This window comes from Anopheles ziemanni, chromosome 2, assembly GCF_943734765.1.
Source record: "Anopheles ziemanni chromosome 2, idAnoZiCoDA_A2_x.2, whole genome shotgun sequence".
Classification (NCBI taxonomy): domain Eukaryota; kingdom Metazoa; phylum Arthropoda; class Insecta; order Diptera; family Culicidae; genus Anopheles; species Anopheles ziemanni.
In genome coordinates this window covers 55,277,347-55,303,313 of record NC_080705.1, presented here as the reverse complement: position 1 = coordinate 55,303,313, position 25,967 = coordinate 55,277,347, and the positions used below count along the sequence as shown (strand labels likewise).

General features: G+C 42.0%; 1 protein-coding gene across 1 annotated transcript in view; it reads left to right on the top strand.

The window, feature by feature from the left end:
- Positions 1 to 25,967, top strand: part of LOC131281869 (four and a half LIM domains protein 2) — a 120,830-nt gene that overhangs the window by 11,887 nt on the left and 82,976 nt on the right. The window contains exon 2 of the mRNA XM_058311226.1: positions 11,315 to 11,400. Within this exon, the coding sequence (XP_058167209.1) occupies positions 11,315 to 11,400 (86 nt within the window). The remainder of the gene's footprint in view (positions 1 to 11,314; positions 11,401 to 25,967) is intronic.

The window sequence follows — 25,967 nt, the reverse complement described above, 5'->3', positions numbered from 1 at the left end:
CCATGTCGATGCTTCCGGCGTAAATTCCCCAAGCTTAAAACCGGGTGCAAAACGCGCCAACTACGACCCAGCACGTGAAAAATTATCACATTGATGCAAGCTGTACGACACCTTTTTGAATTGTGGCCTCTGTTTGGTGCCAAATTGGTCGCATATGGTACACGTCAATAGTTTCTCAGTTGGCGCTGACGCCATCGGAGAAAACATTTTTCACTATTGGAAATGAGTTGAATGCATTACAAATTTCTTATCTTTGAAACACATTTACCTTTGCAAACAAAACGGAATTTTATTTTTCTCGCTTACGTGTTCACACGATGACTTAAAGCGAAGTTGAAAAGCCAGTGTGCTTATAGTGCATAACCTAAATTTAAGAATCAATTGAAAATAGCATTTTATGTGATGATGAGGAAGTTAAAATAAAATAATAAATATATTTTATAATAAGTATAGTAATGACTAAAATAAATCTACCTTTATTACATTTGTCTTACAAACATAATATTATACATATATTACGAATTGACGCCACTACTGTAGAGATTAGATACGCATTTTGCTTTCTGGAGTTGTGTAAACCTCTTCCTGTTTCCCAGGTGCATTAAAATTGCAGAGATTGTTCACTTATCACGTTGTTCTCATGCCGAGCTGAAAACACGTCGTACACGGTGCATACCACCTGGTAATGCAAATCCAGATCGGAGACTGATTGTTTTCCACTTGCAGCGCAACTGCTGAACCCTGCAAGCTAGGGCAACTTCCGAGGTAGCCCGAAAGCAAGGGCATAATTGTCCGCAATAAAGAGTGTGCACCCGGAAAGCGATACGTCTGCACGACGGTGGACTACATTCTTACCGAACCGACACACACAGGAGGCCGTCCCTGACGAGACGGTGCACTTGTTCGTTCTTTTGTAGCTTCTACCGGCAGACCGCGAGTGATAAGCGTGGATGCGTGTTGAAAAAAATAAATAAACACAACGCCCTGAGGGCACTGGGATGACAGGTAGCGACCCTGTGGCATGTCAAACACGCGAAGGTCGGTTACACAGCCACCACTCCATCCCTGCCCGGTGTGTGTGCCCCATGTTCGTTCGACTCCAGAGACCATCAGCAGGATGGGGCGAAATTAATGCACGATAACATGACCTGCGGTTGCTCTTAACTTAACCTCATTCGATCGCCGGCCGGGGAAAAGAAATCACTGAATATGAACCACCAGAAAGAAGCCCGATCGGTTACAGTCATTGACGATTATTTACAACATTCACGCTAGAATATGTAAAAGGATGGGTGTGTTTTTGTTTTATTATAAAAATGTAAAACATACTACGTAATGAAATCGCTACACGTGGTAGTATAGAAAGTGTGTTGGCATTTTTACAATTTTAAAGATACGTATTTTTTAAATCTTTTCTGAGCAACATTTCTACTTATCTGGTTTAGACAAATAATTTTATTTTAATTCATGCGTAATGTATAGGTTTAAAGATAAATGTTGGTTTTGTACATTTGTGTAAAAACACTGACTCATTGCATGTGTAATATATTTTGCCGTCACAAATTGCCACCACCCGTTCCAGTAATTACTTTTCGAAAAACGTAGGTGTAGGCCTTTATATCTTGTCTATTTCGCCATTGAGCAGTATGCATGATTCAAAGCGCAATTTTATAGCTCACGTCATCGTTGCGTTCGCGGGCTTCGACGTGGTGAGAGCTACGGTGCCAATACCGTGTATGACGCCTCCGCGAAGCACCTTTCTGATTTCTGCCTTCTGAAATAGAAAGCACACAAAAAAAGTACCAAATGCTTCACCCTCTCCTCCAGCCGGTCTGCAATTAGCGGACGGTCTGTGCAAAACTCGAAAGCAATGGTGAATCGTTAATGCTTCCCCTTCGCTATAGATCGCGCGACCTGCAGCATCCTCTACCGGCAACCATCTTACCCTTGCGAGGCCTCGGTTCGATGATCCCCAGGTGGATCGAAATGGTTGCCTCTTCGGGAGGGAATCCCACCTTTCGGAAAGCTTTCCGTCGATCGTTCTCTCCACTTCCCTCGTACCTCGTGTTCGGCTCGTGTTGGGGAATGTATTTTAAGAAATGATGACCTCACCGCCTTTGGACTTTAGAACGGCAACTGATGTTTATGGTTCTTCAGCACGTTTAGAACGCACAACCATCAACGATGCAGTTAGAGGCGCAATACTAAAATGTGAATTTGCACCGGTTCAGAAGGAACCTTCTCTTGTGACCCTTTTGCATCATTAGATCAAACTGGTTTGGCCCATCGTGGGATGCGGGAATAGAAAGGCCCTGGGATGCGAAAATGGTAGAGAACGGGAAGAAAACACGGTGTTGCTCCTTTTCGAAGTAAGTGTTGGTCGCCGCTTGAGGCAACATCTTAAGCACGGTGGGTTTTTCCCCTACAGATTTCACTGCGAAGAGGCGAGTTTTCGGGCCACTGAGGTCGAATATGTATTTGAGGCCAACAAGTGTCCGTTTCTCGTCCCGACAGTTCCATTTAGCAATAGCATCGAAATGATTGTGGTTGTAGCTGTTTTCCATAGACGATCCAAAGGTGCTGGATAATTATTTTTACCACAGCGACACATCGAAAAAATGTACAAATATGTGGCTTGCAAGTGCCTCTCGTCTTCTTAGTTGTTTTCTTTAGCCAAGAGTGTTGTAACGAGCTTGTTAGCAAACATCGTAAACGTGTTGTAAAAAAACGTTTTGGAACTTTCACGATAATATGTATATTGAAATTGAAGGTAATGGGTATCTAAAAGAAACCGTGTGGCTCGGGGTGGTAAACTAAATTTATCCAAATATGTTTACAAACCTGATCTTCGAACAAATATACCAAGAGTCAGAATGACATGTCTTCACAGTTTTTTGTTGCAAAATCGTATCCTGAAATACCTGTTTCGTCTTCATCGACACGTGCGTTAAGATGCACCTCACGATCAACGTGTGACCCCAATGCAGGCAATGGGCATCTGTTTATGCCCGTCTCCAAACAAACCTGAAGTGAGGTTTCAGCTTGTTCCCGCACAGCGTACCGCGGTTGTCTGGCAACCAAATGAAAATATACACCGGCCAATAAACACACCATGAATCCTGTCTGTCGCCGTTGTCGGCTGCTGTGCGCCGAATGTCTGCACTATACATCCGGGACCATCCGGATTCTGCAACCTCATCACTCAGAATGAGGGCCAAAACCAACCACGCCTGTCCTGCCATGGAACGAATGCACTGCGGAGTAGCCGGCTTATTTTCGAGATCGTTCGATGGGTGCGAATAATTCACAGAGTGCGATACGGTCGAGGTACGCGGAGCCTGATTTACGGCCACGACACGGTATAACACGGTGTGCAAGCTGTTGGTTTTGGAAATTTCGCCACCGATTCCTGCCCCAAACTCGATCTTGTGGCCCAAAGCGGAATCAAAAACGAATCTATAACCGTCGATCAGCAGCCGCAATGAGGTCATACCGGAACAAACCCAAGCGCAACCTGAGATGTTGTTCAGATTCACCACCACGGTAGCGATCCCTTAGATAATCTCTTCCCAAGTTCCGTTTCCGCTGTGGCGTTACCAGAGTAGACGGAATAGAAAAAAACAACTTTAAAAAGAGAGACGAAAAACAATACTCTTCCCGGAGGTTGCGGTCACCTCCAACCGGTACCGATTCTCCCACGCACACAATGAACGGGCCTAGAACGGCCATCCCACATGCATCCACCTGGAGATGACGGGGCGCCAATGAAGGTCCAAGTTCGCCAAACTGAAACTGCCGCGGTGCCGTACGATGGAGGCAAAAAATCCGGTACCAGTTTTACCTTTTCCCAAAACCGGCGGGAAGCTTACCAAATCCGTTCCCGTACCCAGCAAACCCTTTCCATCATACTCTCCTCGATACACGCGTCGGGAAGGACAGGAGGGGACCGGGTTTTGCTCAAATGATCGCGAACGGTGCTCTCGAAATGGAATGGATGAACGCGCGGATTTATCGTTCGACACCACTACAGCTAAGGGGGGGGACAGAAAAAAACCTCAACCTCATGTGTGGGCAGACCACCGATGGTTGGCATGAGTTGGGGAAGAGGGATAGCAGCCCGATGAATGTGGCGTTGCAGAAGGTCGCCGGGCACGAGACGGCACGCGATTTGAACGTGGACGACAACGGCGCGACCAGTCGCTGTTTTGCATCTCGACCGGCGAGAGCTTTGCGGGCTCGTGCTTCGTTGAATGCACACGAGTTTTATCTTTTGTTCGGGGTGTTGTGTGTGGCATCACGTCACGTGAGAAAAGTGACACCGGCAGGGGCGAGAAGCTAGGGGCACACGGATCGAGGCCGACAACATTGTACGAGTTCATAGTGCCGGAAGTGTCTAACGCTCTTTTGGAGATCTCCAAGCTCAGCACCACCGCCTGGAAAGGATCAACCCGTAAAACACTCCCGGCTGCTCATTGGAAATTCATTGCCACAAGTGTGCCTAACTGAAAACGAAACAATCAGCAGTAAAGTGTGTCACGAAACGTACGAAAGTACACTGCAAAAGTGGTGTGTTAATAGATGAACAATCTCGACTGCAGCCATCGGCGGGTTGCCATCAGCTTTCGCGTCCATCAGCCAACCAGCATCGCGGGCCAGCCCGGTCGGACACTGTCGGCACTGGTAAATCCACCAACCAGCAAACCAGTTACCGCTTGTTAGATGCAGACACGAACCGGCAGTGACCAGTCGTTCGATTTGGACGAAGATCGTAAAACAGTAAAACAGGTTTCCCAATCTCTGATGCGTTGCTTTCGAGCAAGTGAGTGTTTGCTTATCCTTTTGGTTCAAGATCTTGCTGGATATGCCAAACCGTTGCGGAATTGCGGCAACCTATCCTAACAGTAGCAAATGAACAGAGAATACTCGTTGGGCCCGTATTTTGGTCAAGGATTTTGTCTTTAAATAATTACCGCTAAATGATGAGAAAAATTGAATTTTTGCAATCGTTAACTTTAAAATCAAGAATATCCAGCGAATACGTTGTTGAATCAGTTATCAAACAACTTCTCAGTTGGTTGCCAAGCTGGTTACCATGTTTATCGATCAATGCCCTTAAACGACGCACATGCTACATTTGCATTGTAAATCATTCGATACGATATGAATTTGATTTTGCACGTGGAATACCTTCGCAGCGGTTGCTCCATTGCTTCTGGGACGGACTATCCGTTCAGAGGACCCGGAGACAAGCGTGAAAAGGTTGTCGATCCGGTGTCTCTTCTGGTCGTGTCTGCACTTCGATAACAAGTGAAACTAGTTTAAATTCGTCCAATCGTCACGAACACAGTTGTGCCATCCCTTCTACCCTCTGGCCGAGTGGTGAATGAACCAGCTCTTTATTTCTTGCTCTTCTGTGGTTCCTCAAAACAGCCATGTCCTTTCTACGGACGTTTCGTTCAAACCTGATCCTCAGTACCGCCCCACCCGGGAACGATCGTACGATGCGAAACGGTTCGTCCAACGTGAAGGCAGCGACGGCGGCGGGCACGACAAAAACGACGTCTTCCAGCGGGACGCGCAAACATTCAACAAGTGGTCGAGGTACGATGGAAGATGCCGGCGATGGCTCGGATCGTGCCCACAGTGGGAGGCGGGCGAGTTCAGCCACACTGCAGGGTCGCAACGGTGCTAAACACAGCTCGTCCTCGTCCGGCAGTGGACGATATGGTAAAGAAAATCCGGCCCCGATCGTGGTGTATCTGGATAAACAGCAACATCAGCATCATGACGAGAGGAAACAGCCGGCAAGCATCCTGCGTACGAATACGTTCACGAAGCACGACGACGAGCAGGAGCAGAGGAGTCGGAATGCGATCACCAGAAGTGACACGTTTACCATTAACGAGTCCAGCGATGAGACGTTGGTGGACAGTAATACCTATTCCCGACATGGAAGTAAGAAGTTTAAAAAACATTGGTTCCACTGATTTGCCAAAGATCGTTGGTGATCGACATACACTGGGCCCAAAGTTAATCCGGACGCTCAAATAATGAGCATGCGTCCGACTTTGTGGTCGATTTTAGAGTACTTAGAATTGATAACAATGATTTTTGTTCATTGCATCTTCTTGGTACACCTTCCTACGAAGTACGTGCAAAAAGAACGGTGAAAAAAATCGTACCCAAGCGGCGCTATAAACAATAGAGTGGAAAAAGTCAGAATTTTGACGGCCAATCGCAAAGTCGGACAGTTATATTTCATCGTAGTTTTGTTAGCTAAAGTGGTGTGTAAGTTAGTTTCGACACTTGATATTTGTTATTATCGATGCATGCGACTCTTGGGCATCGTTAGAAGCTCTCGGATGATTCGATTCGTTATATTATTGAAGTTTTTATTGAAATATTCGTCACACTACTTGGTTGGAACAAAACATCATCATTTTTCCATCGTAACGATAGAAAAAGTTTTCAAAAACATATGAAATTAGACTTACATTAGCAAACTAACAATTTCAGACATCATTAAAAAGTATAAAACTTCAAAAAGTATCGTAAAATCACCAAAGAACTGCTCTTTGCAGTACACAATTCAGGAGAGGGAAGGTAGAATGATTCGAAAAACCATTTGATGTAACCCATTTACTATTGTCCGTCTACTAATTCTCATCTACTACCCCTAATATTATGTAATTTTCCAACTCCTTTAGCCTACATGCACTTTCATATTATTAAGGAACGTTCAACAACTCGGACAGTTTTGGTTAAACCCTTTCCCTCGAACGCACCATATGTATCGCAATCCATCTGAGAAAAAAATGCGAATTTTTGTGTCAACTGTAAACAGGACTTGCACAAAATATCATGATTGTTTAACTTTAGCTATCTTTTCGACGTAGATTGATATAATTTGTTCCTAAAATCATTATCTTTATCGACATCAGTTCTAGCAACAGAATCGTAGTTTACGATTTTTCGCCGATGTTAATGATTTCTTTCCCGGGGTTCTGGCATGCAGCCCATTCCGATGTAAATAGTTTCTAATAGTTAGAGCACTTAACAAACACTTTTAGTAAAGTTTCTTTTAGATCTATGGCAGTAGTAAATGGGTTGAATCGATTGGTTCTTCCTCTCCTTTCCCGAATTGTGTGCTGCAAAGAGCAGTTCTTTGGTTATTTTACGATACTTTTTGAAGTTTTATACTTTTTAATGATGTCTGAAATTGTTAGTTTGCTAATGTAAGTCTAATTTCATGTGTTTTGACATCTTTTTCCATTGTTATGATGAATAAATGATGATGTTTCGTTCCAACAAAGTAGTGTGACGCATGTTTCAATAAAAACTTAAAAACTAATATAATAAATCGAATCATCCGAGAGCTTCTAACGATGCCCAAGAGTCGCATGCATCGATAATAACAAATATCAAGTGTCGAAACTAACTTACACACCACTTTAGCTAACAAAACTACGATGAAATATAACTGTCCGACTTTGCGATTGGCCGTCAAAATTCTGACTTTTTCCACTCTATTGTTTATAGCGCCGCTTGGGTACGATTTTTTTCACCGTTCTTTTTGCACGTACTTCGTAGGAAGGTGTACCAAGAAGATGCAATGAACAAAAATCATTGTTATCAATTCTAAGTACTCTAAAATCGACCACAAAGTCGGACGCATGCTCATTATTTGAGCGTCCGGATTAACTTTGGGCCCAGTGTACAAGCAATAAGTGACTAAATCATCTCTTAAAAGCAACAGTTTGAGATAAAGAGTTTGTTAATTAAATTATTTATAGTGGGTAGTAAAGTGGGTGATTTGTTACGTTGTTCGTTCTTGTATGGATCACCCCATCTCGGGCTACTTTTCATACCATGTGTGGCTACTGTAGAAAGCAAATCTTTTCTTTTCCGACAGCATCAGCAGTGCCTGTTACTAGGGATGTGTTTGAACCTTTGTACGCAAAAAACATTGAGCTGAGCTCGCATGAGCGACTTCCGGTGGTGGTGGACTCTCGTACCTATCGCAAGAAATCCCTCAAGTCGTCCAAACCCGTCCAGAAGGTCGAAAGCTTCATCAAACGCTTCGAGCGAACGCTGTTCAGCAAATCGAACTCCGGTGGTGACGCACCGAAAGGGCGCAAGAACTCCAGTGCCACCTCGGAGGTTGGCGGAACCGGTGGACCACGGTTTCGCGACGTCGGCATCAACTGCAAGTTGGACGAAGAGGAGAAGTTTCGGGCGAAGCTGGAAGCGATGCGGAGATCACGGCAAGACTCGCGCGACTCACTCGTAAGCCAACGTGACGATCGCCGCCGTAGTCAGTCGCCCACGAAGCGATTGTTGGAGCGTGGTTCCACCTACGATCGCCTATCGGCCTCGTCGCACTCGAACGGAGTCGTCGTGTTGCCGCTGAAGGAAGATCAGGGAAGTGCCAGTCCATCGCCACCGCCCGAGGGGGGTATGGGAACGCGCGGTTCTACCCTATTACGTCAGACTGAGAGCAGCTTCCTGAAGAGTCGCCAGAAGGAGATTGAGATGGGCTACAGTGTGGTGAACAAACGGCAGTCGGGTTCACTGTCATTGCCCGGGGGATCTCCGGAACGGGGCAAGGTGAACAGTGGAACCTGGCGTACATCCCGAGCCGTAGGGTACACGGACGATGAAGTACAGCCAAGAGATCGACAGTACACCACCGCTCGGGGCAGTGCATCGCGTGAGGATTACCCCGGTGACCGTGAGGATCAGAACTCACTGTACGTACGTTATCCCTTTCGAACGGACACGTATCGCACGCTGAAAGAAGAGTACGATGAAAAGCAACATCAACGTCAGCACACGTCCAGACCGACTAAGCCAATAGGAATAGCCAGTCCGCGGATGAATGAAGCACGCCCGGGAGACAGAAGCCCGGAACCGATGTCAAGGAAGGATTCGCTACCGACTGATCTGCCGAAGTACACGTTTGGTACGGAACAGTTGCAACAGCGTCGAAGTCGGTTTCAACAGTTCCAAAAGTCGTTCCAGAAGATGGACGATAGCGCGTCGGAAGTATCCGTTCAGCAGAGCTTCTTTGTGCCCATCTAAGAAAATGGTTTGCGCCTAGTGGGACGCACGAGCGAGCCGTTACCTCTTCAAACTAATGCTGCTTTTAAACAATCCGAATAAAATTAGAATGAAATACGTTAAAACAACAAAAATACATGACAATAAAAATCACAATGTAAATGTTTGTTTGACATTCCATATCCCATCTGATCGGTGTTTATCAATGAGATCAGTATAAAATTGAGAAATGTATTTTTCTTTTGTTTCGGTTGCTGTGGGTAAACCGACATTAGAATCTTAAGGCCTTCGAAAATTCGCCATTTGAGAAATTTATGTTTCACTCAGGATTATCGGATTTCCAATTTTATAGCAAACTATCCAACATTTAACAGACGTGTCAACGGATTTGAAATAGATATTCATACAACTACAAACATGTAGTTATTTCTTTCTTTTCTGTTCCTGTTCTATGTGTAGTTTGAATTAATCTAACGCGTATAATACAAAGCAGATAAATGTGGTTTCAAACTTCTTATGGTAAATTCACAAACACTCAAAACACTCAGAAAAAGAGCAGGCGTCCGGCCTTGCGGTCGATTTTAGAGTACTTAGAATTGATAACAGTAATGTTTGTTTATCGCTTCTTCTTGGTGCTCCTTTCTACGAAGCACGTGCAAAGGGAACTGTAAAAAAATCGTCATCAAACGGCGCAATGAACAATAAAGTGGCAAAGGTTAGAATTTTGACGGCCAAACGGAAAGTCGGACAGTAAGATTTCATCGTATTTTTGTCAGTTATAGTGGTGTGGGAGTTAGTTTCGACGCTTGATAGTTGTTATTACCAATGCAACATTGTTGACCCTGGTAGGACACTCGGATGATTCGATTGATCAGATTATTGTAGTTTTAGTTTAAATACGCGTCATATAACTTTCATGGAACAAAACATCATCATTTTTCTTCATAAAGATATAAAATGTGTTACAAATAAATAAAATTTGCCTTGTATTAGCAAATTAATAGTTTCAGACGTGAAATTGTAGAATAAAACTACAAAAAGTATGGTAAAACCTCTAAAGCACTGCTCTTCGCAGTACAAAGTTCCGGAAAGCGTAACCGCGAAACCATTGGGAAGCGTCTTTCTACAATTTCTTCTTCGTCTTGGCGTAACGACCTCTTGGTCATGCCTGCCCTTTTAAGGGCTTACGAGACTTGTTTCCCTTTTGTTCGTGGATAGTCAGTCCTCTTGTACAGGGGATGCCGCCGGTCTCGGTTGGGATTCGAACCCACGCCGTCGAGGTGGTGAGCCCCGGCGCTCATGGGCCAATTTTCTAACCGCTAGGCTGTCGCGGACAATCTGCAATTTATTTTAGCAAATTATGAGGTTACGGCAATTCCTGAAACATTCTCTTGACCTCAGAATTTTACATTTTTGAAGCCTTGTTGATTGTTCTCGTTCACGTCGTTGCTTGGTTTACAATACATACTGTTATTGCGCTGAGTATTCGCTGTCAGGCGTATTAAATCTACATATTGTAATTTATTTTACTGGAAATTGCTCATACAATGATGGTAGTTGCTTCCAAAATTCTCGGAATATCTTCAAGTGCTCCAGAGAACCAAATCTGGAAAAGAAAATATGGGAAAGCCTGCCTACATCTCTAATGAAGGCCAAACCTTTAGGTTTCATCTGGCTACATGAGATATTTTCATGCGACTACAAACAATCGAAGACATTGTTTCATTTCTGTATTATTTTTTATTCCACTCCGTGTGGTGGCATATTTTCTTCCACCAGATTTCTACCACGTACAAAAGTTGTTGGCAGAACATAATCTTTTCCTCTTCTCGTCAGGCTTCGGCAGCCTCTTAAGCGCGTCTCAAAACCGACGCAGCACAACGGCAATAAAAATCATTCTTTTTCCCTCTTCCACTTGACTGCAATATAGTTACGATCCTCGGGGGATTTTTAAACTGTTCATCAACTTTGTTCCGTTTGTTTGAAACTGTTCTGTTTATGTTTACCACACGATAAGATTCTCTTATTACACAAAACGAACGTGTGGAGCAAACAGAAAGTCTACCATATCCACGTATGACTCGTCAACCCATCGATTTCTCTAGGGCACTGAATCGGGTGTCTCTGGAGGTCAAGACAACATAAATCGCAATCTTGCTTTACCATCCTGTTTGGACAAACTTTTTGTTTTCTTGAACCTCACATGGTTTACTTTTAACTTAACCATCTAACTATTATTTTCTTCCATTCTTAGGGCGTCATCATCAGCGAAGTCTTCGATGGTGCAGAATGTGACAACTGCCCGGACCAGTGTCCCGGATTTGCGCCGCATGCCTGGAGGTAAGTTCCACCCGCTCTGTTCCACTCTTACTTCTCCACAATCATTTTCGCGGTTGGCTGCGAGAGCGCGCCTGGCGTGTGTTACTATTGTCCCGTTTTCCTTTCTGGCGTTTGGGGCACACACGCGAAATGTGGCCTTCTTCACGACAGTGAAAGCACAGGCGAGTTGCGTACCGGCAACTTTCGGTCAAATGTTCCGGATCACCACAGGCACTGCAGCCCTTGCCGACGTCCGGCACGCGGACTGCCGATTTTGCTCGCGGGCGTAGAGCATTGGCCGAAGGTTTGTGCTGGCTGGTTTTTTGGCAAATTACAACGTTTTCTTTCCCCGCTGGCCGTGATGGTGATCTGGATCTTTGAGCAGGCTTGGTCACAGTGGATTCCTTAGGATTACGATTTGCCAACTGAGTGGGCGGCCGATGAGGTGCCGGTGGTTTATGCAGGTTGGGTACGAGGATAACCGTTCCATTTCCTTCCCATAGGTGTTGAGGAGATTGCGCCCTTTGAAAAGATCCGCTCACCGTTGTTATCGCAGAGCTACGACTCAGCGCCTGTTTCGCTGGTGGCTGCTGAGTACAAACCGGTACATTATGTTGACTGTTTTGTGCCCATGGCGGTGTTGAGGGATATGTTCTTTGAGGAGAACGGGCTATTTCTCTCTCGTCCTCATAATCTGAACACGAACACAGATTCCCCATCGCTGGGTCACGACAAAGCCAAGCGTGATAAGAAAACTGAAACTCAGTCGCACTATTGCATCTGTGAAACTTTGCTGCACTACTGGCACAGTGCTGTTAACGTACTGTTTACTGTTTTCAATCTGATGATCGGATTCATAGTTGACACCAACACACGTGCAACGTTGATGTTTCCTATTTTCGTACGGTCAACGCTTGAATGTGAATGGGTTGTAGGGAGCCTTGGGGCAATATACACCACAATTGATTTGTATACTTTACAATAATTGTAAATCGTATTGATAATTGTATGGTTTGAGTCGAAAATACGTAGGATTATGACATCAATAAAGACAATAATCGAAAAAAAATTATTATTTTTATTGTTATTTCCGTGATAGAAAACCACTTTGGTCTATAATGCCCTGCTAATCCCTCATACTTCGAACTTATATCTGTTAAACTGAACACATTTTGTTTGTTTTAGTTATAGATACTTTGAGTGTTTGGTCATTCGGCTCTTGAACAGAATACAATGTTTTGCAGAATTGCATCAGGCAATATTATCACCATTTTCCGTGCCTGACGTTTCACAGATAAAAGTGGGTGAGTTGTATGTGAGTACATGACTCATTTCATTTACGCATCGTGTTGAGCTCAAAAGATAAGCTAAGCGGTGCCGAAGGTGGTAGTATATTCGATAGTGATATCAGCCACTCTTGTTCGCATGTACCGGAGCGCCAGGCAATATGCACCCCATGCCTAAGTGAGAAAAATTAGTAATATGTACATCTGAATGAAAATTATAATTAAAGGGCACGGGAAGTGAAGCGCAATCGCTACCGTAATCGTGTAATTCCGCTATTCATTCTGTCATTAATAACTTCGACTGTATGACACTTTAACCCCTTCACAGTTTTGCCCGAGCCTGACTCGGGCAAGCGGATGGAATTTGTACTGCTGGGCCCGAGCCTGGCCTGGGCAGATTTTTGTCGCACGTTTTGTTTATACTTTCGTTGCGCGTCGGTTATTTCGAGTGTACCTGTTTCGTAAACACGTTCTAACATGTTTGTTAACTTTTATTCACATAATGAACACTACTCGATGCAATTGAACCAAATTTTCGCTTATTTTCGCGCAAACTGACCATTATTTAATCAATAAAATCCCAACAAAAATTGGCTATACAAAAATGTAAAAAAAACATTGTGACAATTTTTTGAGCCAATTTCTCAGCTTGGCAGGACTGTGAAGGGGTTAATCGAATATTTATCGAAATGCTGTGGTTATTTAGCCTAGTTTTGTATATTTAGCCTAGTTTTGTATATTTAGCCTAATTTTTGTAATAAAAAAATACAAAACATAAAATACATAATCGTAGCTTAGTTTACAGTGTCCTCAAGTATTATTACACAATTTCATGGAAAGAACCTGCGAATTGTTCTAAAGTAACGAAAGGCTCTAATATCAAATTGCCATATATACCTTAATAAATTCCAATGTAGTGACGCAAAATGCTTGTAGGGTTCAAAATGGTATCGTGAATGAGCTATTTTCTTCACTTGCTAAATCTATACGTGTATCTTTTTACGTGTTTGTTTATATTACCTCGCTTTCTCCTACTTAAGCATTTGTTTTGCGAAGCAAACTGAATGTAAACAAAACGGCAAAGCAAGTGGCACATAGCATGCAAGTGTGCGTTTGGTTGCATCACCTACACTAATGTAACAAACACTTCTGCAGGGGGTTCGATGGCTCATAGCTGCGCGAAATGTGATCAGTGTTCGAAAAACCAGTGGAGGATTAACAGCTATGGGATTGAGTAGTTCGAAGCAAAGCAGTAACCGTTCCGGTTATCCTGGAAACTATTCCAGTGATCCGCACAACTATTACGCGCAAAACTACAACGGATCGCAAAATATAAATCGCCCGAACCAAACGGTACAATCACACAGAAGCCAGTATCAACATCAGCAACAAAAGCAACTGGTTCATCAGCAACAGGCGCAACAGGCACAACTGCGTCAGCAGCATAAGCAGCAACACCATCGGCAGCAGCTAAACCAGCAGCATCCGCAACCATTTCAACAGCAACAGCTGCACCGACAGCAACAGTATCAGAATCCACAAATGCAACAGAGGCAGCAGCTACAGGTTCAACAACAACAACAGCGAAATCAGCCAAAAAATCAACAACAATTGAAAAAACAACAGCAGCAAAAGAAGCAGCAGCAGCATGATCAGCAAATTCTAACACAAAGTAATAGGAACACGGAGGAGTGCTTTGTCTGCGGTCATGAAGGTCACAGTGGCTTCCGTTGTTTTCATCGAAACATGACGTGCCACATCTGTAAAGAACCCGGCCACTTAGCATCGGTTTGCAAGGAAAAAATGCACCATGCAGAAAGCATTTACAAACCGAAAAATAAACCACCGAAAAATCCTACTCATCGGTAAGTATTTTTCAAGTAAATTCGCAAGTGAATTAAAAGCAGTTGGATTCCCAAAAACCTAAGTTTTTCCATTTAAATCCCGAAGAAAAACAAGAAAGTTTCATCCATTTTACAATCTTGCATAACTGAAGAAGTGTTTTGTTTTACACATTTCTGCGGTTGGAGATCACAAGTGTTTTTGGAATGTATTCATCGTGGCAGAACTTTTTTACATCTATCTAGTTCTTACTTAATAATCATACAAACTGCATTTCATGTGGAACTAATGTGACGGATGTGGAGTTAATGATGTGTAGGTGGAAAATGTATACGATTGTTCTAACTATTGGCCACCGGTTGAGTATTTGCCACCGATAAAGTCATAATATAAAAAGCCTATGTTCGCCTGCAGGGCGAGACATTGATCCAGTGAAATTCAATAATGTTTTACTTCAATTTGATTCAAGCAACAAATATAACAATTTTTCTGACTATAAAAGTTTGTTATATATCGATTGACCTATACGGAGTAAATATGTATACCACAAGTCCGTCATTATTTTAAAACACATATTAATTAATTATGCCAATTTGGAAGAATGTTAACAGTTTCGATAAACATGACAAAAAAACATTGAGATCTTATTCACCATCATTCTGATCCTTGGATATTAAGTTATTTTGATCTTTCTAAGCAGCTGGTTCCTGGCTCGAAAAGTTGTTTCAAACATAGATGTTGTTCAAAGATGTTTTACTCGACGATGCTTGTAATGGAATCATTTTATTACCGTTTTCGTTTACAGGAACAGCAAGACATGAGGCGTTCCCAGTCTCAGAATCATAGCCACTATCGGTACAAATTTACAAATGCTAAGTCTTCTATTCATATTTCAACGATGCGGATAAGATAAAGGAATGTTCGTCTGGACCAATGATCTTCATTAAAATATGTCGTGCAGCGTTATGATGATTCAACCATATCGTATTATTGATAATGATCAAACCTTATCTTTTGCTTAGGTACTATTATTTTAAAAGGGTAATTATATTTTTGTTCTTATCAATTAAGTTGAGAATAAAGATGAACAAAAGAAAAGAAAAAGAATTTGCCTTTTATTCATTCTATTTTTCCTCAATAGTTCCAACTTCTCTAGTCTTGAAAATTTTACTGCTCTAATGATAATTCGTGAAATGATTCAATATGTCTTGTTCTTCTTCTCCTTGGCATTTCTCATAAACATGAAAATAGGCAGATAATTGTTTGCGTTTTATGTGATGTTTCCTTAGCTTTTATAACGCTAACGGGGACACAGCCAAAGATGCACTGATGGTTTTAAAAATAGCACTTCCTCATGTATATGACCCGGAGCGTTTTGTCATCCTTTCACGAATCCTATGACAAACGGTTTTATTTTACTAGAGGTAATGTGACTCGTCACTTTACACCACTAAAGTACACACTTTAATATCGGTGTTTTTTCGGTACCAACGTCTGACACATAATCAGTCAGTCCTCTCGTACAGGGGAGGAGGGTTCGATCTCAGTTGGGATTCGAACCCACGCCGTCAAAGTGGTGAGCCTCGGCGCCCATGGGCCGATTTTCATAGCGGCGCAACCGCTTGGCTGTGGCGGACCCCACATGACACATAATATAAGTTACAAAATTTGATCGGATATCGGATGATAAAGTTCGGAAGGCAACTTACACCCAACACAACAAAATATCTGATTAATGCGATAACTGTTACGTGTTTTTATTAGTTACATAATTCTTTTTTTACCATAGTACCTCCGAAGGAGAATATCAAAATTAAAAAAAGGGTATATTATTCAACACCTTTGACACTTATTTTTTACACGATGTTGGACAGTCTTCCTCATCGCAGATGTCACACAGATTTTGATCATCCACCGTGTAAACATGCAAGGCATACAAATCTGAAAATATAACGTAACGTAACATATTCATGTAACCAGTTATCAATGAAAAGGATTTGATTCAAAATAAACCACCCGGCTGACAAAAATTCAAATTTTTTGCAGCTGTCATGTAGTACCAGCAAGTTTTTCCATGGCAGATTGCTGAGACTCTTGCTGGAACTACATAGTACCAGCAACAATGTCAATTTCTGTCAACCGGGCATTGGTAACTACCTTTTCTGAAAAAATCATGTACTATTACATGTGCTGGGCGCTTCAGCGCCACGTTGAATCGTCTATATGCCGTGATGGTAAAGCAGTTCTTTTCCATTCCCATGTTGTTGTAGTACGCCACTACGGATGTGGCACCGAACCGTACCTCAATTTTCTGTGAATGATTTAATGCACACCGCATTGAAAGGGGAAGCTCTAAAGGTTGGCAAGATCAAGAAATACTTACCTTTATCGGGTTGGCTTTGGTAGCATCTGTTATGGGATCGTTGTCTACGACATATCCGCTGGGAAAGTTAACCTCCACTAGTGCCAAATCCGAGCGCTCATTTGTAAGCTTGGGTACAAAACTTGCACATATTCTAAGCTTTAATTCCTGGTTGAAATTCTTGTTTAACTTTTCCACAGTCAAATCGAATCGTTTTTTATAATTTTTCAAATCTACAGCGTACTCGTACTTTACATCGAACACCCCGAAGCCCATACCTGCAACATTGATCTCCAGTGATCTCGTACTACTGGGAATGTCCACAACGTGTGGCTCATTTTTCTCGGGAGATATGTAGAAAAATAATTGATAATTTGTTTTCGTATTGCGCAATTGGAGTGTGTAGTCGTTTCGTAATGGCGAAATTTTCCATGCCAGCTTTGCAAGCGCTTTTAGTCCGGCAAACGTATCCTGGGTCCGCGGGAAGCTTCCCGTGACGTAACGTTGATCGACAAGCCAGCGCATGATAGGAATGCCGTCGAGATATTTTTCGGCCTGTATCATTGCCAATAGTGCATACGCCGTTGTTTCAATGATATGTGAATCTCTTTTCCAGTATCTCTGGACACCGGAGTCGATGGTATCGGACATAGCTATGAGTTTATTGAATAAATCGCCCCGTGGAACCTTCTCATGCAGTGTCAATGCGTAGATGGCTAGCGAAAGATCATACGGATCATTTACTTGCTGTATGTGTTGTTCTACATAGCGTATGCCTTTTGTGATAACACTTCCGTGAGTTGCTCTGGCACTCTCGTTTTCTATAAAGGCAATCAGTACGTAGGAGGTCAAAGCAATTCCGTTTCGTGTTCCTCCTTGCAAATCTTGGTGTATGATAGGGCCAACTTCAACAAACTTCCCAGAACTTTCCTGTTTCTTGGCTACCCATTCGAACGCTTTGGCAACCATACCTACGTCTACTTCAGCGATGTAATTTGAGGCTTCTTGTAATGCGTTTGCGACAAACGCGGTTATGAATATGCTTCCACCGTCATGCTTCCAAACACCGAACGAACCGTCCGTTTGTCGGTACTTCATCTGATTTTGGTAGCCTTGTCTTAGCAGATCGGTTACTTTAGTGATCAGTGCCGTATCCTTTGATCCACTCGCTATAAGATAATCGAGCACTACAATGTTGGGCACGAAATGCACCATATTCGATTCCCCAGTTCCAGTGGGAACGGCGAGAAGATTCTCCAGATTTTGGCTTACTGGGACTAGTAAATTTGCTGTGAAGAAAAATATCAAACTAATGATGTCTACCTAGTGATCTATTAGTTGGCCTGAGTTCAATACTTACGGTACAAGGAAAAGGTTATCCTTTGCGATCCATCAACGGCAAGTTTATCTATGTTCAAGGTTAGTGAAAAAGTCTTGTTCTCATGCTTATTGTGACTGATCATACGTGATTGCATATCCGTCTGTACCACGCTTTCCGGCATTACGCGAATCACCTTCTCGATTGCATCTGCCTCGCCCGATTCAATGGTAGCCTCCAGGCGGACAACCATTTCTCCAAGTTTTCTTGCTCTGACCAGGAAAGAAACGGAAGCGCCTTCTGATGGTGAAACTTTGATGGTCTTGGTATAGCTAAAATCTGAAAGAACAAATTGTCCATCATCATAAGAATCTCGCATGTTGAGCAATTTAAAAGCCGATAGGTTACTTACCCCCTGCCGGGCGCCCTATAAACTCAGTTTGATTGGCAACATTATGCATTACCACGGTTGCAGTGTGTGTTTCGTCCAGGTTGCTGAACAATGTGAACTGCAGCAGAGCCGCTTCCCCGCGCTTGATAGAGTACGGGAGATTTTCTACAATGAAGAATGGTTGAACAGTTGTCAGCTCGATGGGTTTCTTGATGATTCCCAAACCGTACACTGGATCGATGGAGAACCCGGTCAGGTACCATGTAGTCGTTGTGTCTGGTACAATCTGCGCCTTTGTTAGCTTGCCAGATGCGGCCATGGTAAAGTTTTTCCAGAGCCACGATTCTAAAAAGTTCGTTCGATACGGGATGAACTTTTTCGGTGGAGCGTTGGAGGCTTCAGGCCAACGGCCAGTATCAGAAACTCCTGAAAATAATGTATGTAGATGAATGTAGATTGTGCTATGTACAAAAATTGTACACTGTTCATACACACCTTCGATTTGAATGTTGTCCGAAATTCTGGCAAACAGTCCCATACTCTAGAACCCGATCGAATGAAGATATGTAGAATCGATAGAACCTTCGCCAACTAGACATACTTACAGCAAATGGATCAAATTCATTCTGCGATATGGCATGAAAGCGATTAAAAATATCCAAAATATCCTTCCAGAGCACGTTATGATTGGTATTGTGCTGCAGCAAACTTTTATCGTACGCAGCCAGACCTACATACGATCCAGGCCGTCCCTCCATGTCTAGATGAAGCTGTGATCCAGGTTTTGCTTCTTTGTCCTGTACCCTTAACTTGAACTGGAATGGAAGTTTAAAGAGTCTAGTTATTGGAAGAGTTGAAATACGAAAATAGTAAACCTTACGATATTTAACAACTCATCGATATTGATGTCCACAGTGTCGTATATTACTGTTTGTTTGACGAGCGTAGCCACGATGATTTTCGATCTTGGAATCATGTTGTTGGTAGCATTTATTGTCAGTGTAATTTTCGTGAGCCTGTTTGGGTTCGCAGAGCCGGCATCAATAATTCTTCCCTGTGATATCACGTAGTATACGAGGAAGCTTATCTTCTCCGAGCATTGGACATCCAGCTTGAATAGTTTGTTTGGTTTAATGCTGGAAATGAACCTCGACATTACTAAGTTTTTCCTGATTACTCATTATTGGTTGTTTGTTTCTCTTGTGTACTTACCTTTGTTGGGGTTTTAGTTCAACCTTGACGTAAGTTGTAGACTCACTTTTGTCGATTACGTCTTGAAATAGGTCAATGCCATCGACGCTAACCTGGAAATATTGCAAAATAACTCATGAGTGGTCTGTTTTTCTAAAATAGTGAAGGATCTACCCACCTCAATGTTCATCGATTCTGCCGCTTGACTGGGACGAACGGTCTTTTTGATAATCCCATTCTTGTCACTGGTTGCAGTTTCATCAATGCTTTTATCAAGACCTTCCACTGCTATTCGTGCAACTACATTCTTGGCCGGTTTTCCGTCGTTATATTTTATGTGAATTTCAAACTTGAACGGTTTTTCAGGAATAAATTGTGGAATGTCTGGCACAAGCTCTACGCGATACTTGTTTTTGTAGATGATAATTTCCTCGTCCTTTACCACCGTTCGATCTAAAAGCAAATGTGTTTACAATTTCAATCGATCAATAGGAAGATGTATGTAACGCAACTATTTACTTGTAAATTGCTCGATAAATGTTAACCGCACGTGTACATTCCGTTGATCTTTATCCACTTCCAAGAAATTGTTAAAGTTTAGCTTTACGTTGTCCATTCCATACATTGTCCAGGTTCTAGATTGATCCAGTTCGTCGTCGTCAACGAAGAGCTCCAACAAGGCGGTACCCTTCACCGGTTTTCCAAAGTAGTAGTTAGCTGTAACCGTAAGATCGAGCCCTTGGTGCTTCTCGAGGGGAATAGTTTTCGGGTAGACTTTGATATCAAACGTCGATAGGACGTATTCTTTAACTTCGAACGTCTTGGACTCTAATATTTCTCCACCATCGTCCCGCACCGTTATGTTCCATACTCCAAGCGATGGTCTCGGCGATATGTCTAATTTGTTCTCAAACACTCCTGCGTACAGGCGTCCTGCAGACCATCTACGTATCACACTGCCTAAAGGATCTGTTATGGAGACATTTACGGTTGTTACGCGAGCGGGAGGCTTTAACGCACTGTCCAGTAGTATCACTCGGAAATGGACCGTATCACCCGGTTTAAACACCGGTTTGTTGAGCTGTACCAAGCCCGAGATGGACTGCCACTCGAAATTAATTGGAATCTCTTGATAGTAGCTGAACCCACGCTGGCCTTCGATGGTGACTTTGTAATTTCCCCGTGGAAGGTCTGGAGGAATCTGAAAAACAAAGTTTGTCACATTCTGCTCAATTTACAACCATGGTTTAGATGCCATTCTCTTACTTGAAACTCAATTAATCTGTTAGTATTTTTTCGTAAATCCACTGCTTTGGTTGAGCTTAAAATAATTTCACTAGCTTCATTTTTTCCTTCCATTGTCACCATTAGATCCAGTTTTTTGCTATGAAAGTTGGTGGCCACTAGCGTGTATTTTTGGTTAGAACGAAACTTGTTCGGTCCAATTATTAGCATTCTGGAAAAGGTTGTTGAATTAAATGCAAACCTTCACATACATTTTCGGTCACTGGGCACTAAATTCTCCTATCAGCTTACCCCTGCGAAACACCGACCATTATCAACACTGGTATAAAGGAGCGAACGAACCACCCCATTTTTAGCAATGCTTACAGATGCTTCCTACCCGTAGCACTAGCAATCTTCAACTGAACCGCAATCAAGACTACGGTCCGGACGAATGCAAATTCGTGTGGTAAATCGTTCTGATTGTACATGTATTTATAAAACAAAAAAAACATCTGGTGTACAGTTTCTTATCGCAGGGAATTCCCAGCACTCGATCGGATCGTCTCCCAGACAGATTTTGCCATTGACAATTCACGCCTCATCAACAACATTAAAAAAAAAAGAAGTCGTTCCTTGGGATTTTCGCTATAATTTCAATTTGGGGAAAGAACCTAAAATAATGCTTTATGACCAATCCGATTTAGCAAATAAATTCCGTAGAAAAAGTATTTATTTAGATTTTTTTATGCTAGAAATTTTCGTGTGTAGTGTTTTATACAGATATTTTTTTCGTGTTTTGTTCGGTCCAAATGTATAATACCGTTTGTTTACTGGTTTCTGAGTTGCTTACTGGTTTTCAAATACAAATACAAATACAAATAAAAAATGTTTTCACAAGTCAACTGTTATTTTTGTTTCGAACGAGCTGAACTTAAAAATTAAATAGGTTTTAAATGGAAAAATACTATAAGCGCAACGTTCATTACGTTGTCGGATTTTATTGAAATTTTTGGCATTTATTGAAAAACAATTCTCATAAACCACTAGCTAAGAACATGCGATATTTAATATTTGAACGGAACAAAAACCTAAAAGATTACCATTTCTCGCGCCGTAGGCATTGTTTTCAAAATACATCTATTGGCTTCAAATTTTACTTCTTTGTATCGGTGGCTAGATAATCTGTGGACTCAGAAATTAACTGCTTTATTTCAACAAAGTACCTAGAATTATACCCTCGTTTATTTCGAGCCCTCGAGCTCAACAGCCACGAGATGTTCTAAGGTGATTAACTGTAATGATTAACATTAATTTTTTTCGACTCACTCGGTGGCCTTTTTCTATCCTGTACTTTTCCTTGCCCGGATGTCCCGGGCAACACAATTGCGTAAGCGCCTCGAGTTTCCGATTTTAGTTGCCCTGCGTTGAATCATTGCATTTGTGACCTGCCCTGGCTATACCACTTCAAGGCAACGATTATTACTTAATAGAGCACGCATAGGATGCCTTTGGTTATTCTATTTGCTACATGTTTTCCTAGCACATGGTTTCTCTGTCATGCTTTTAAAATGTGTTGATGTGTCAAGTTATGCAGTTACTGTATTTTGTGTCGAAATGTGTTAACTTATGTGTTAACAATTAATAGAACCGAGACATCGCTTATTTTTTTCTTTTCATGGTTCGATCAACAGGTTAATGGTTATCATTATGCCTAGAAGGGATAAGAGCAATACATCAGCTACCAGTTGAAAGTCAAGTTGTTTCGAAACGATTAAAGTAATATTATATTTACACGAGCAAATTTAAATAATGTTTTGGTAAAAGAGTAAATGAGGCCCCGGGCTAGATTCTCCTCTTCCTACTGGTTCACATTTAGCGCCTGAAGCTATGCAAAGCGCGACACATGCATTCGTTTGGAATTTTTGAACGCTAACGGTTCGCTTAAAAGACCATAACGGTTTAAACTAATCACGCAGTGGAGGTTGAATGCGGGTCAATATACTTTAACATGTTAAGTTACTAATAAGTAAACTATACCACACATGCTGAACAGCATGAAACAATGAGTTTAGCCGAAGAAATGATTTGGAAACGGCGGCGCGCCCGCAGCGAGCGAAGCGAGCGGACTGCGCTAGGTCTACCGAAAAAGAGAGTTTGTTATAGTTTTGAGAAATAAGGGGGGCCTGTGGGCCCCCCTCATACCGCACCCCTAGGTTGATTGCGTAGCCGAAATTAACGGTACACACTACGGTTCAAATACTCGTAGGTTGAATTTAACGAATTAATGTATCACCAATTGCATACATTCAGTTTAAACGTCCACAAGAGGTGTAGCCACGATCGAAAACATGGCGGCCGGGGCCTCATTTACTCTTTTACCTTAATGTTTTTGGTAAAATGAGTTATAGCAATTGCAATTTTGTTATTCGTGAGCATGTAGGGGTTAATAACACGTTAATGCTAGCGGCCACAAGATGGCGCAGTAGTGGCTCAGGGGTCGGGAAACTATAACCTGCCGCACGACGTCACCAACCTCTGGTGCGCACTAAAATAGTTTGAGCTGCGGGCATGATACGTTCCAGTTAGAATGGCTTCAGAGAAGAAGATTGGTAATTTACATTTTATCATAAAATAAAAATCAAACAGTTGCACATCTTGCTCCATCGTTGAAATCGTTTGTATTATCCTTGAGCCGAGTAAAGATTCAGGTGATGTAGGAGGTAAGTAATAATAAACGTAATTTAGCAAATGATGGTCATTGCAAATCTAATTTTTTTTTTATTTCAGAGACTTTGACCTCCTTGGTCGGTCGTCTCTATTGCAAATTGCGGTCTTTTAAATTTTGAAGTAAATAAAGCTAACTCGGACTGTAAACATTTTTTATTGATTTTTGAAGTAATGTTTGGTAATTGATATAGATATTGAACGAAATATAATTTTTCCTAGCGTAGCATAGTCAACATTATAAATATGATTAAAACATAGTGTTAAGGTTTTTTTATATACTTTATTTACATTTTGTGGTTTATTACATTGATATAATTTATTTAATGGTATTTTCGTTGCCATCCGCGATCGCTTTCTCATCAACCTTGTTTTCTTCCAAATCATAATTTTCCTGTAGCTGTTTTTCCCATTCAACCGATAGGTCTTTCGCCGGCAGCCCTAACAGCTTCTGTAACACTCCTATGTAAACGCGTTTTTGTGCTATCTGCTTTTTATAGCCAGTATTCTTTTCGACAGCTTCGATACACTCTTTCTTTAGTTGATCTCTCGCAGCTTTCTTCTTTGCTCGAAACATGCGCGCTGATAGTGTTCTTCTAAATCGCCGCATTTTTTGGTCTAGATCATTTTTCTTGCCAGCGGTATGAGCTATATTTTTGTGGTGATTCAGGTCTACTTCCATTGGACTTGTCAAATTTAACGCCACCTCGTTTATGGCGTACTGGCTTGTCCGCCTTATGTTTGGACTCATAACGAATCTTTATCTTTATCACATTCGGCTTATCTTGCCAGGTATTTGCAACAATTGGTAGCTCTTCACTTGGATGCTCTTCTTCGGCGGGAAACTCTCCTTGATGCTGGCCTTGACGAACGACGGTTCGCACGGCAGCGAAACTCGATCGAGGGGGTGATGGTGGAGCAATTCTTTCCGGTAACTGCAGCTGGTCCTCGTAGAACTTCCGATACATCCAGCTCAGTTGAACTATTTGTAGTTGAGGAGCAGCAACCAATATGGTACCGACGTTGGGATAGGGGATTAAATAATACCAACATGGTAAATAACGTAGGTTTTAGACATACCTGTAGCATACCATACATATTAACCTGTGTAAAAACACACCCTTGAGGCACACATAAAATTGGAAAATTGTATATTTTTCTAAAACTTATGTAACAGTAAGTGACCAGTACATAGCATTCGTAAGCTGCCAGGTAATTTCTATACATTTGCCACGTTGTAAACGGGTAGACGAAAATTTTCACGTGTTTTTTTTTTAAATTTTGAAAAATTATCAATTTTCGAACACACTTTTTGTCGCTATTTTGGCCCACTTTGCTTCTATTTTGGCCCACCTGTGTACCAGTTTTGGCCTACATAAAAAAAAGCGACAGCTTCGTAGTTTTTAACGATTTTCTCGAAAAATATTTATGCAATCGCTCCCAAATTCGGTATATAAATAGACTAAATTGATATTAACTCTATAAAAAACTTGGGGCGCATCATTATTTGAAATCAGTGTAATAATTGATCTCCTTTCTTTTTTTTTCTTTTAATGTGGCACGACATACCCTAGTGGGACAAGGCCTATCTCCGAAGAGAGTTTATGTGACCGAAAGACGGTATATTATAGATCGGTGGTCAGCCGTTCGTAATACCGGAGGGTGCCAAGACTCGAGATTCGATCCCACACCTGTGGTGTGGTGTTTCCTCGCGCTACCGCTGCGCCATGGGCACCCCCGATCTCCTTTCGAGTGGGCAAAAATTACATGCATGGGTCAAAATACCCTCACTGGCCTTACGTTGAAATAAAAAAAAGATGTTTAATTTATGCTTCTATCAGATGCAATAAATATTTCGTCTAACAGTATTGATTTATTAATAAAATTAATTCAAATTCAATTTCGAGTTTTAAAAGACCTTGCCGAAATTTGTTTGCAACAGCATCGACGTCCAATTACCCTCCTATCTTGGTTACACTTTTCTAAATCGGCTTCCGACTCCATCGTGCAGCACTTCCAACGTCGTTGGTTTGCTTTGGATTCGTGTGCATGACAAGGCTTCCTGTTCCCTCTTTCATTCGTCGTTTGGCACAGTAAGCTTGTTTTAGAATTAAATTTGAAAAAAACATCTTAACAAAAATATTCAATTCGTAAAATCAAAGAGAGGTCATTCCATATTTTGTGGGTTTCGTTTTTTTATTCAATTAAATTTATTACAACCATTAATGTCGCACACTAACGTTTTTC